Source organism: Rhinoraja longicauda, chromosome 16 (assembly GCF_053455715.1).
Source record: "Rhinoraja longicauda isolate Sanriku21f chromosome 16, sRhiLon1.1, whole genome shotgun sequence".
In the NCBI taxonomy this organism is placed as follows: Eukaryota; Metazoa; Chordata; class Chondrichthyes; order Rajiformes; family Arhynchobatidae; genus Rhinoraja; species Rhinoraja longicauda.
This window is the reverse complement of record NC_135968.1, coordinates 9,006,939-9,019,438: the sequence shown is the minus strand read 5'-3', so window position 1 is coordinate 9,019,438 and position 12,500 is coordinate 9,006,939. Positions and strand designations below refer to the sequence as shown.

The 12,500-nt window shown below is 48.0% G+C and overlaps 1 protein-coding gene across 1 annotated transcript in view; it reads right to left on the bottom strand.

Moving 5' to 3' along the window:
- prkg1b (protein kinase cGMP-dependent 1b) overlaps nucleotides 1-12,500 on the bottom strand; it is a 422,934-nt gene that overhangs the window by 45,480 nt on the left and 364,954 nt on the right. Inside the window, exon 10 of the mRNA XM_078412759.1 lies at nucleotides 1,459-1,555. Coding sequence (XP_078268885.1) covers nucleotides 1,459-1,555 — 97 coding nt within the window. The remainder of the gene's footprint in view (nucleotides 1-1,458; nucleotides 1,556-12,500) is intronic.

Below are 12,500 nucleotides of genomic sequence, written 5' to 3'. Positions count from 1 at the left end.
CCCGTAGTCAGGATCGAACCTGAGTCTCCGGCGCTGCATTCGCTGTAAGGCGGCAACTCTACCGCTGCGCCACCGTGTTGTAAGTTTCCACATTCCATTATCCTAGTTATCTCCCAAATCAGTTGGCAAATATTCTCCTCATAGGAGAGAAAAGTGCATAAATGCAGAGGCAAACTCCATTTAATATTATATTTTAAAAAGCAGGAATGAAAATCTTGTCTTCAAGTAACGGCTTATCACATTTATCTTATACATTGGTACACGTGGCAATAATAAACCTAAACCCATTTCAGAGAGGCTGCCTGACCCGCCAGAGTTATTCCAGCACTTTGTGACTGTCTTTGGTCCAAACCTTCACCTAATCATCCAAAGATAGACAAAAAATGTTGGAGTAACTCAGCGGGTCAGGCAGCATCTCTGGAGAAAAGGAATAGAAAAGGAAAAAACAAAGCAAGGCTACTCCCCTAAAATATTTCTTCACCATGCAGGGACATGGTGCAGATGTATTAAGGGATTAGACAGGCTAGATGCAGGAAACATGTTCCCGATGTTGGGGGGGTGTCCAGAACCAAAGGTCACAGTTTAAGAATAAGGGGTAGGCCATTTAGGACTGAGATGAGGAAAAACTTTTTCATCCAGAGAGTTGTGAATCTGTGGGATTCTCTGCCACAGAAGGCAGTGGAGGCCAATTCACTGGATTTTTTCACAAGAGAGTTAGAATGAGCTCTTGAGGCTAACGGAATCAAGGGACATGGGGGAAAAAGCAGGAACGGGGTACTGATTTTGGATGATCAGCCATGATCATATTGAAGTGTAAGATTCTGGTACAAATGGATGGGCGGCACGGTAGCGCAGCGGTAGAGTTGCTGCTTTACAGCGAATGCAGCGCCGGAGACTCAGGTTCGATCCTGACTACGGGTGCTGTACTGTAAGGAGTTTGTACGTTCTCCCCGTGACCTGCGTGGGTTTTCTCCGAGATCTTCGGTTTCCTCCCACACTCCAAAGACGTACAGGTATGCAGGTTAATTGGCTGGGTAAATGTGGAAATTGTCCCTAGTGGGTGTAGGATAGTGTTAGTGTACGGGGATCGCTGGGCGGCACGGACTTGGTGGGCCGAAAAGGCCTGTTTCCGGCTGTATATATATGATATGATATATGATAAATCGAAGGTATTTATTTCACAAAATGCTGGAGTATCTCAGCAGGTCAGGCAGCATCTCAGGAGAGAAGGAATGGGTGACGTTTCGGGTCGAGACCCTTCTTCAGAAAGAAAGAAGTTCTGAAGAAGGGTCTCGACCTGAAACGTCGCCCATTCCTTCTCTCCTGAGATGCTGCCTGACCCGCTGAGTTACTCCAGCATTTTGTGAAATAAATGATCATATTGAATGGCGGCGCTGGCTCGAAAGACCGAATGGCCTCCTCCTGCACCTGAGAGAAAAAAAAAAACCATGTACCTACCAGTTCAACTCTTCCAAATCCTCCAACGCCCAGGGTGTCGATGATGTTGAAGTCGCACAGCTTCAGGTCTGAGAAGAAGGCAGACTCGGCCTCATATCTAGATTTTGCCACATGAAAGAAGGGAAACCTCTTAGTCGTGACTCCTCTTAGACTCTCCCCCCCCCCCCCCGCAGGACCTATACATCAGGAGGTGCCGATCCAGAGCCAGCAACATGATGGGGGACCCCTACTACCCCAGCAACGGGGGTTGTTAGGAGAATGGGGTTGGGAGGGAGAGATAGATCAGCCGTGATTGGATGGCAGAGTAGACCCGATGGGCCGAATGGCCTAATTCCAATTAGGAACTGGAATTAGAATTCCAATTCTAATTCCAAGAAGCCCTTCTTGCTTAAGTCCATACTCCGCCACCTCCAGTTTAAATTCCATTTGGAATATTTTGGAGGACTAAGGACCAAGGACCAAGAACCAATTCTTCCCCTAGCGCTTAACCAACTTATGAATGGAGACTGGCGTGCAGTCCATACAGAGCACATCCCACAAAGTAGGTCAACCTATACATCAGGAGGTGCAGATCCAGAGCCGGCAACATGATGGGGGACCCCTACCACCCCAGCAACGGACTGTTCCATCTCCTACGGTCAGGCAAACTCCTCCGCTGTCACGCTGCGAAAACGGAGAGGATGAGACGGAGTTTCTTCCCACAGGCCATCAGGACTGTTAACTCTCATATCACCAGGGACTAATTTAATTTACTGTATTAATTTATTTTTTGTGTTAAAAATTTTTTCCTCTCTATTCTGTTTTGTAGTTTTAGCGCAATCCGCAGGCATTGCCACTTTCATTTCACTGCACATCTTGTATATGTATGTATAAGAAAATAACTGCAGATGCTGGTACAAATCGAAGGTATTTATTCACAGAGTGCTGGAGTAACTCAGCAGGTCGGGCAGCATCTCGGGAGAGAAGGAATGGGTGACGTTTTGGGTTCGAGACCCTTCTTCAGATTATATATTATATAATTATATAATATAATTATATAATATATAGTCTGAAGAAGGGTCTCGACCCGAAACGTCACCCATTCGAGTCTGAAGAAGGGTCTCGACCCGAAACGTCATCCATTCCTTCTCTAATTATATTATATAATTATATTATATAATTATAATATTATATATATTATAATAATAATATATATTATACTATTATGTTATTATATATTATATAATTATTATATTATTATATATTATATTATTATATTATTATAATTATAATTATATATATAATATTATATTATATAATTATATATATATATAATTGTATATGTATGTGACAAACAAACTTGACTTGACGAGGTGGCATTTTGGCAGCATTACCGCCGGACAAAGCTCCTGCCAAGCGGCTCCTTTAACTGGGTGCCTTGTTACACTCATTGACCCCCCCCCCCCCACACACACACACACACACAGACACACACTCTAGTCCCGGCAGTACAAAATAGAAAATCCTGCAGATCCATCAAGTCGGGGAAAAGAAGTATTCATAGAGGAACCTGCTGGGAATAATTCTGGAAGAAGCTGCTAGCTGCTTTCAGATTTTCTCTCTCTGTGTGTCTCTCTCTCTGGCAAATGTGACGCGTATTTTTTGATCGCCATTCTTCCAAGGCAAGGAAAAGATGGCGTTTTAATTTCCCATGTCCCGTATTATCCCAGTGGCCTCCCCAACCGAGCCCGCCATGTCCCTCGGTGTGCAGCTGGCAAATGATCTCCCCAGTTGGGTGGGATCAGAAAATAGCAAAGGCCATGAAAGTAAGTCTTTGGACAGATAATCCATCTTCTTCTCTTCTCTTCTCTTCCACCCACCGGGTTTGCTCTCTGGAGCAAATCCTCACACACACACACATAAATTCCCCAAGTGGGACTGTTGCAACGATTTTGCAAAGCGTTTGAACTTTGCTTCTTGCGTTTGAGGCAGCAGAAATTATGTAACGCCCTCCAGGCGCTGTAGCCAGTGCAATAGACAATAGACAATAGGTGCAGGAGGAGGCCATTCAGCCCTTCGAGCCAGCACCGCCATTCAATGTGATCATGGCTGATCATTCTCAATCAGTACCCCGTTCCTGCCTTCTCCCCATACCCCCTGACTCCGCTATCCTTAAGAGCTCTATCCAGCTCTCTCTTGAATGCATTCAGAGAATTGGCCTCCACTGCCTTTTCAGGCAGAGAATTCCACAGATTCACAACTCTCTGACTGAAAAAGTTTTTCCTCATCTCCATTCTAAATGGCCTACCCCTTATTCTTAAACTGTGGCCCCTGGTTCTGGACTCCCCCAACATTGGGTACATGTTTCCTGCTTCTAACGTGCCCAATCCCTTAATAATCTTATACGTTTCGATAAGATCCCCTCTCATCCTTCCAAATTCCAGTGTATACAAGCCTAGTCGCTCCAGTCTTTCAACATATGACAGTCCCGCCATTCTGGGAATTAACCTAGTAAACCTACGCTGCACGCCCTCAATAGCAAGAATATCCTTCCTCAAATTTGGAGACCAAAACTGCACACAGTACTCCAGATGCGGTCTCACTAGGCACATATGTGTTCTATGACATTCCACTTTCACATACACTACCTACACACTAGCGGCAATACAAAGGCGACCAATCGTCCTACAATCCCCCACGTCTTTAGGGTGTGGGACGAAACCCGAGAAGCAGGTTAATTCCCGGGATGGCGGGACTGACATGTGATGAAAGAATGGAGTTCACTGGAATTTCAAAAGGTTGAGAGGGGATCTCACAGAAACATGTAAAAAAAATTATGGATTGGACAGGCTCGATGCAGGAAAAATGTCCCCCATGTTGGGGGAGTCCAGAACCAGGGGTCACAGTTTAAGAATAAGGTGTAGGCCATTGAGGACTGAAATGAGGAAAAACCTATTCACCCAGAGAGTTGTGAATCTGTGGAATTCTCTGCCACAGAAGGCAGTGGAGGCCGATTCACCGGATGTTTTCATGAGAGGGTTAGATATAGCTCTTAGGGCTCACGGGGTCAAGGGATATGGGGAAAAAAGCAGGAACGGGGTACTGATTTTTGGATGATCAACCATGATCATATTGAATGGCAGTGCTGGCTCGAAGGGCCAAATAGTCTACTTCACTTATTTTATTCTAAAACCCACGCGGTCGCAGGGAGAACGTGCATACTCCACACAGGGAGCAATCGAGGACAGGATCGAACCCGGGGTATCGCAGAGGACGGAGAGTTAAATCTGGAAATAGATTAGAAGGTCAGCAGCCCGATACATAGAAACATAGAAACATAGAAAATAGGTGCAGGAGTAGGCCATTCGGCCCTTCGAGCCTGCACCGCCATTCAATATGATCATGGCTGATCATCCAGCTCAGTAACCTGTACCTGCCTTCTCTCCATACCCCCTGATCCCTTTAGCCACAAGGGCCACATCTAACTCCCTCTTAAATATAGCCAATGAACTGGCCTCAACGACCTTCTGTGGCAGAGAATTCCACAGACTCACCACTCTCTGTGTGAAGAAATGTTTTCTCATCTCGGTCCTAAAAGACTTCCCCCTTATCCTTAAGCTGTGACCCATGGTTCTGGACTTCCCCAACATCGGGAACAATCTTCCTGCATCTAGCCTCTCCAACCCCTTAAGAATTTTGTAAGTTTCTATAAGGTCCCCCCTCAATCTTCTAAATTCCAGCGAGTACAAGCCGAGTCTATCCAGTCTTTCTTCATATGAAAGTCCTGCCATCCCAGGGATCAATCTGGTGAACCTTCTCTGTACTCCCTCTAAGGTCTGGAACAAGTCCGACACATTCCAGATTTAGTTCAAGTGTCTCGGGCCGCGGACTGGAGTATATGGCACACAGTAACATGCTCGACGACTTTGACAACAGAGGGTTTGACAATATGGTCCGAGGAGAAACGTTAGACCATTAATGGGGCACAAGAAGCAGAAGGAAGAACCACAATTCAGAAGGGACAGAATTAACTATGAGGAACAGCAGTTTAGGAGGGACAGACAACACCAATGAAGTACGCTACATATTCAGTCACAGTCAATCAACAAGAGTGGAATACAGATAGAACGCGTCAGAAATAGTCAGCAGGTCAGGCAGCATCTGTGGAGAGAGAAACAGAGGGAACATTCAGGCAGATGACTTCTCCAAAGAGCGGAAGCGTTGGAAATGGAACAGGTTTTAAGAGGCGGCAAGATTGGGGAGAGGAAGAAAGGACTAAGGCGGAAAATAAAGGCTGCAAAGCGGGCAAGATTGAACAAGGAAAGGGAGGATGGTCGCAAACAGCTGGGAGTAACTCAGCGGGACAAGCTGCCTCTCTGGAGAGAAGGAATGGGTGACATTTTTGGGGTCGAGACCCTTCTTCAGCGCAAGGCTGAACGAGGTGGCAGAAGGTAGGAAAGGAGGTATCAAGGAAATGATTGCAATGTGAGAAGGAAAGAACTGCTGATGCTAGTTTATAAGTTCCAGGAGCAGAATTAGGCCATTCGGCCCATCAGGTCTACTCCGCCATTCAATCGTGGCTGATCTTCCTCTCCCCCTCAACCCCATTCTCCTGCCACCGTCTCTTATACCCGGAGATAGACGCAGGGTTCTGGAGTAACTCAGCGGGTCAGGCAGCATCTCTGGAGAAAATGGATGGGTGATGTCTGTGGGACCCTTCTTCAGACTGAAAGTAAGGGGGTTGGTGGGGGGGGGGGGGGGGGGGGGGGGGAGATGGGGGTGGGGAGGAAAGGGTTGAAGATGAAGAGCTGAAGGGGTGAGAAGTGACCAGGACCAGTCAAGGTCGGCCACAAATGGCCTCAGGCAGGCGTTGCCTGATAAGTCCAACGTTGGCTGGGGAAGGTGTGATCTCAAGAGAAACAATGTGGAACTGGTAAAAACAACTCGGGAGGGGGAAGGGGGCAAGGAGGGAGGAGGAAAGGGAGGGAAGGATGAGGTGAACGTACTCAAAATGAGAGAATTTAATTTTCATATCGCTGGTAATAAGCTGCCCAAGCGAAATATGAGAAACTGTTCCTCTACGTTGTGTGTGGCCTCACTCTGGCAGTGAAGGAGGCCCAGGACAGACAGGTCAGTAACCCACTGAGACCATGCCAGCTGAAAGAACATCCCATTCCCCCACTTTCCCCCACCATCCACCTACACTAAACAGCAATCTACACCAGTTAACCGACTGACCAACAGGAATGCGTCGAAACAAGTGAAACAGGAGAATGGTGGGTGGCAATTAATTGAGAAAGAACAGAGTACCAGGTGGATTAAGATAGCCGTACCAAAGGTGAAGGAATGAAGGAGGTGAATCTGTGGAATTCTCTGCCGCAGAAGGCAGTGGAAGCCAATTTTACTGGATGTATTCAAGTCAAGCAAAGAGTAGGAATAAACGGGTCCTTTTCAGAATGGCAGGCAGTGACTAGTGGGGTACCGCAAGGCTCAGTGCTGGGACCCCAGCTATTTACAATATATATTAATGATTTGGACGAGGGAATTGAATGCAACATCTCCAAGTTTGCGGATGACACGAAGCTGGGGGGCAGTGTTAGCTGTGAGGAGGATGCTAGGAGGCTGCAACGTGACTTGGATAGTTAGGTGAGTGGGCAAAGGCATGGCAGATGCAGTATAATGTGGATAAATGTGAGGTTATCCACTTTGGTGGCAAGAACAGGAAAGCAGACTATTACCTGAATGGTGGCCGATTAGGAGAAGGGGAGATGCAACGAGACCTGGTGTCGTGGTACACCAGTCATTGAAATTAGGCATGCAGGTGCAGCAGGCAGTGAAGAAAGCGAATGGTATGTTGGCATTCATAGCGAGGGGATTTGAGTATAGGAGCAGGGAGGTTCTGCTGCAGTTGTACAGGGCATTGGTGAGACCACACCTGGAGTATTGCGTACAGTTTTGGTCTCCTAATCTGAGGAAAGACATTCTTGCCATAGAGGGAGTACAGAGAAGGTTCACCAGATTGATTCCTGGGATGGCAGGACTTTCATATGGGGAAAGACTGGATAGACGGCTTGTACTCGCTGGAATTTAGAAGATTGAGGGGGGATCTTATAGAAACTTACAAAATTCTTAAGGGGTTGGACAGGCTAGATGCAGGAACATTGTTCCCGATGTTGTGGAAGTCCAGAACAAGGGGTCACAGTTTAAGGATAAGGGGGAAGTCTTTTAGGACCGAGATGAGAAAGTTTTTTTTCACACAGAGAGTGGTGAATCTGTGGAATTCTCTGCCACAGAAGGTAGTTGAGGCCAGTTCATTGGCTATATTTAAGAGGGAGTTAGATGTGGCCCTTGTGGCTAAAGGGATCAGGGGGTATGGAGAGAAGGCAGGTACGGGATACTGAGTTGGATGATCAGCCATGATCATATTGAATGGCGGTGCAGGCTCGAAGGGCCGAATGGCCTACTCCTGCACCTATTTTCTATGTTTCTAAGAGAGAGTGAGATATAGCTCTTTGGGCGAACGGAATCAAGTGATATGGGGAGAAAGCAGGAACTAAGGTACTGATTCTGGATGATCAGCCGTGATCGTATTGAATGGCAGTGCTGGCTCGAAGGCCCGAATGCCTACTTCTGCACCTATTTTCTATGTTTCTATGAACTGCAGGTGCTGGTTTAACTGAAGATAGACGCAAAAAGTTGGAGTAACTCAGCGGGTCAGGCAGCATCTCTGGAGAGAAGGAATGGGTGACGTTTCGGGTTGAGACCCTTCTTCAGATCTCGACTCGAAACGTCACCTATTCCCTTTCTCCAGTGACGCGTCCTGACCCGCTGAGTTACTCCAGCCTTTTGTGTCTGTGTTGTTAAAGGTACTGAGGTCACTGTGCCCTGAAATATTTCACCACACTGAGTCATGTCTTCCGATGATTTTACTGGATTGTATGCAAGGCATTTCTCTATATCTAGGCACACATGCCAATAAAGAAGTTATTGAACTATTAAGCAGGTGATGATGGAAAGTTGGCAGAGAAACAAACAACTGGGTTCTCTTTGCAAAGTACAACTTTCAAGAGCTACAATATTGTGCAGATACCTTGGTCCTCAAATTCATTCCCCATTTAATTTAGTTTAGTTTAGACACATCACGGAAACGGGCCCTTCGGTCCGCCGCGCCCACGCCGACCAGCGATCCCCGTACGCTAGCGCTACCCTACGCACGCGAGGGGCGATTTGCAATATTACAGAAGCCAAATTAACCTACAAAGCTGGAGCGTGGGGGGAAACCGGAGCACCCGGGGAAAACCCACACAGGTCACGGGGAGAACGTACAAACTCCGTGCAGGCGAGCACCCGTGGTCGGGATCGTGGTGAGGCCGCAAATCCAACGCCACGCCACCGCGCCGCCCCAGTGCGCTTCTGAGGGAGGATTTTGTGTTGCACCCCGTTTCCAGTGTTCCGCCCATTGGCAGCTTTGCCACTAATTCCCTTGCACTTATGATATGACACGATTCCATACGATAGCACTTTATTTACCCCAGGAGGGAAATTGATCTGTCAACAGTCGTTAAACACGAGATACACGAAACGCGAAATTAAAGTGACGAGTGGAAAGGATTGGCGATGTGCAAAGATTGGAGGGGGGGTGGGGGGGGGGGGGGGGGAGAGAAGTGGAGTCAGTCCACCCCACGACAGAAGGGGGAGGAGTTGTACAGTTTGATAGCCACAGGGAAGAAGGATCCCCTGTGTCGTTCTGTGCTGCATCTTGGTGGAACCAGTCTGTTGCTGAAGGTGCTCCTCAGGTTGACCGGTGTGTCATCTTTAAGGTTCGGATATTATTTCTCCATATAACTTTCTGCCACCCCTTCCCCCCCCCCCCCCCACCCCCCTCACCCCCACCACTTTCCTTTTTCCTGTGCTCTCTTAAACCTGCCTCTTTGACTAATCTACGGTCATCGGCCTCGGCATCCATGTGTATGGCTTTGTGCCCAATTTGGTTTGGCAAAACTCCCAAGACATCCTGTACGTTACTTCAGCTGCGATTAAAAAGGTGCTCTGTCATTGCACAATTTTATTTTTAATCTCAGGAAGCTTAATAAAAATTGGCTTTAATCTCCGAGTTCAGATGAGGAGGGGATTTCATTGAAACACTCGACCAAGTGGACCCGTTGGGCCCAAACCTCTCCTGCATTGGTGTCGCGCCCTCTTCTCCCCCACTCCCCTCTCCCCTCCCTCCCCCCCTCTCCTCCCCCTCCCTCCTCCCCACCCTCCCTCCCTCCCTCCCTCCCTCCTCCCCTCTCCCCTCCCTCCCCCCCTCTCCTCCCCCTCCCTCCTCCCCACCCTCCCTCCCTCCCTCCCTCCCTCCTCCCCTCTCCCCTCTCCCCTCTCCCCTCTCCCCTCTCCCCTCTCCCCTCCTCCCCCCTTACTCCCTCATCTCCCGTCCCCTCCCCACTCCCCTCCCCCTCCCTCTTCCCCTTCACCTCCTCCCTCCCTCCCTCCCCCTCCCTCCCTCCCCCTCCCTCCTCCCCTCCCCTCCCTCCCCCCCCCTCTCCTCCCCCCCTTCCCCTCCCTCGGTGAGTAAGGTGGGCCGACAATTGTTGCGCTCTCGTGTACCGTTTTGGCTGTAGTTCAGGAACAAACAAACAAACAAACGAGAGTTTTAGTATACAGATACCCGATGATGAAAGGTCTACTTCGCGTGGATGTGGAAAGGATGTTTCCATTCGTGGGAGAGTCCAGGACCAGAGAGCATCGGAAAAAAAAAAGATTGTTTGAGAACAATTCATTCGAAGGCAGGGTTTGGCCCTTTAGGGAATGCTGTTAAATCAGGCACCCTGTGATGTATTCCTCCGTCAACGATGTACCACCTTTCACGCCTAGTCTAGCCCAGAGCCACAGCATGGAAACAGGCCCTTCGGCCCACCGAGTCCATGCTGACCATCGATCACCTGTTCTGTTATCCCACTTTCGCATGCACTCCCTGCGCACAATTTACAGAGGTCCAATTATACCTACAAACCCACACATCTTTGGATGTGGGAGGAGGCCGGAGCACCCGGAGGAAACCCACGTGCTCACGGGGAGAACATGCAAACACCACACAGACAGTACCCAAGGTGGCGTGTTCTGACTACCAAAGGCTATGAGTTCAAGACTCACTATAGAGCCAACTACCTGGCCTGGTTAATACTCCAATGCTCTAGTGAGGAAATACTGTCCTGCCACCACTTGGATAAAAGATTAAACTGCTCACTCTGACAAACTACCATTGACTTCTTCTATGCTTCAACTACACTTCACGCTACCATGGGCAAGCAGCCAATATAGAAACATAGAAAAATAGGTGCAGGAGTAGGCCATTCGACCCTTCGAGCCTGCACCGCCATTAAATATGATCATGGCTAATCATCCAAAATCAGTACCCCGTTCCGTTCCTGCTTTCTCCCCATATCCCTTGAATCTGTTATCCCAAAAAGCTATATCTAACTCTCTCTTGAAAACGTCCAGTTAATTGGCCTTCACTGCCTTCTGTAGCAGAGAATTCCACAGATTCACAACTCTCTGGGTGAAAAAGTTTTTCCTCATCTCAGTCCTAAATGGCCTACCCCTTATACTGAAGACCCCTGAGTCTGAAGAAGGGTCTCGACCCGAAACGTCACCCATTCCTTCTCTCCTGAGATGCTGCCTGACCTGCTGAGTTACTCCAGCATTTTGTGAATAAATACCTTATTCTCAAACTGTGACTCCTGGTTCTGGACTCCCTCTACACTGGGAACATTTTTCCTGCATCTAGCCTGTCCAATCCCTTAAGAATTTTACATGTTTCCATAAGATCCCCTCTCATCCTTCCAAATTCACTGAATATAAGCCCAGTTGATCCATTCTCTCATCATATGTCAGTCCCTCCATCCTTTTCACTGTATCTCGGTACAAGTGACAATAATAAACCAATACCAATACTTCTATGAATTCCTGTTTTCAACTTTTTTTAAACTTATTTTTACTTTTATAAATTCCTATACTTTCAATAATCCCTACGTATTCTAGAATACAGAGAATACAGAGCTTTATTTGTCATTCGGTACCGAGGTACCGAACGAAATTACATTGCAGTCACACACACAAAAAAAAACACAAGACACATGACCCCAACACAAACATCCATCACAGTGACTCCAAACACCCCCTCACTGTGATGGAGGCAACAAAACTTCCACTCTCTTCCCCACGCCCACGGACAGACAGCTCGTCTCCGACCGACCCGCACAGTCCCCGCAAGGGGATGGAAGTCCCCGCGGCCGAGCCGCACCGGGCGCTGAAAAGTCCGCGGCCGAGCCGGGCGTTTGAAGGCCCCGCGGCCGAGCCGTACCGGGTGCTGAAAAGTCCCGCGGCCGAGCCGCACCGGGCGATGGAAGGCCCCGCGGCCGAAGAATGAGGGGGGAGGTCATTGAAACATACAGTATAGTGAAATACTTGGGTAGAGTGGATGTGGAGAGGATGTTTCCACAAGTGGGAGAGTCTAGGACGAGAGGTCACAGCCTCAGAATTAAAGGACGTTCTTATAGGAAGGAGATGAGGAGAGAGTTAGGAAAGTGTTAGTGTGCGGGGATCACTGTTCGGTGCGGACTGAGCGGGGCCAAAAGGCCTGTTTCCGCACTGTATCTCTAAACTCAACTAAACTAAACATAAATTTCTTTAGTCAGAGGGTGGTGAATCTGTGGAATTCTTTGCCACAGAAGGCTGTGGAGGCCAAGTCAATGGATATATTTAAGGCAGAGATAGATATATTCTTGATTAGCACAGGTGTCAGGGGTTATGGGGAGCAGGAGAATGGGGTCAGGAGGGAGAGATAGATCAGCCATGATTGAATGGCGGAGTCGACTCGATGAGCCGATTGGCCTAATTCTACTCCTATTCCATATGTCCTTATGTATTCCACCGTTTTTAAGCCTGTGTTGTTGCTTACTGCCATTTTAGTTGCTGCCCTCGAATTGAACTGAGTTCTCTTACCTCTTCTACATAAAGGTTAGTGACTTAATTTCAGCTTTTCATAGCTATGTTTCCTGGTA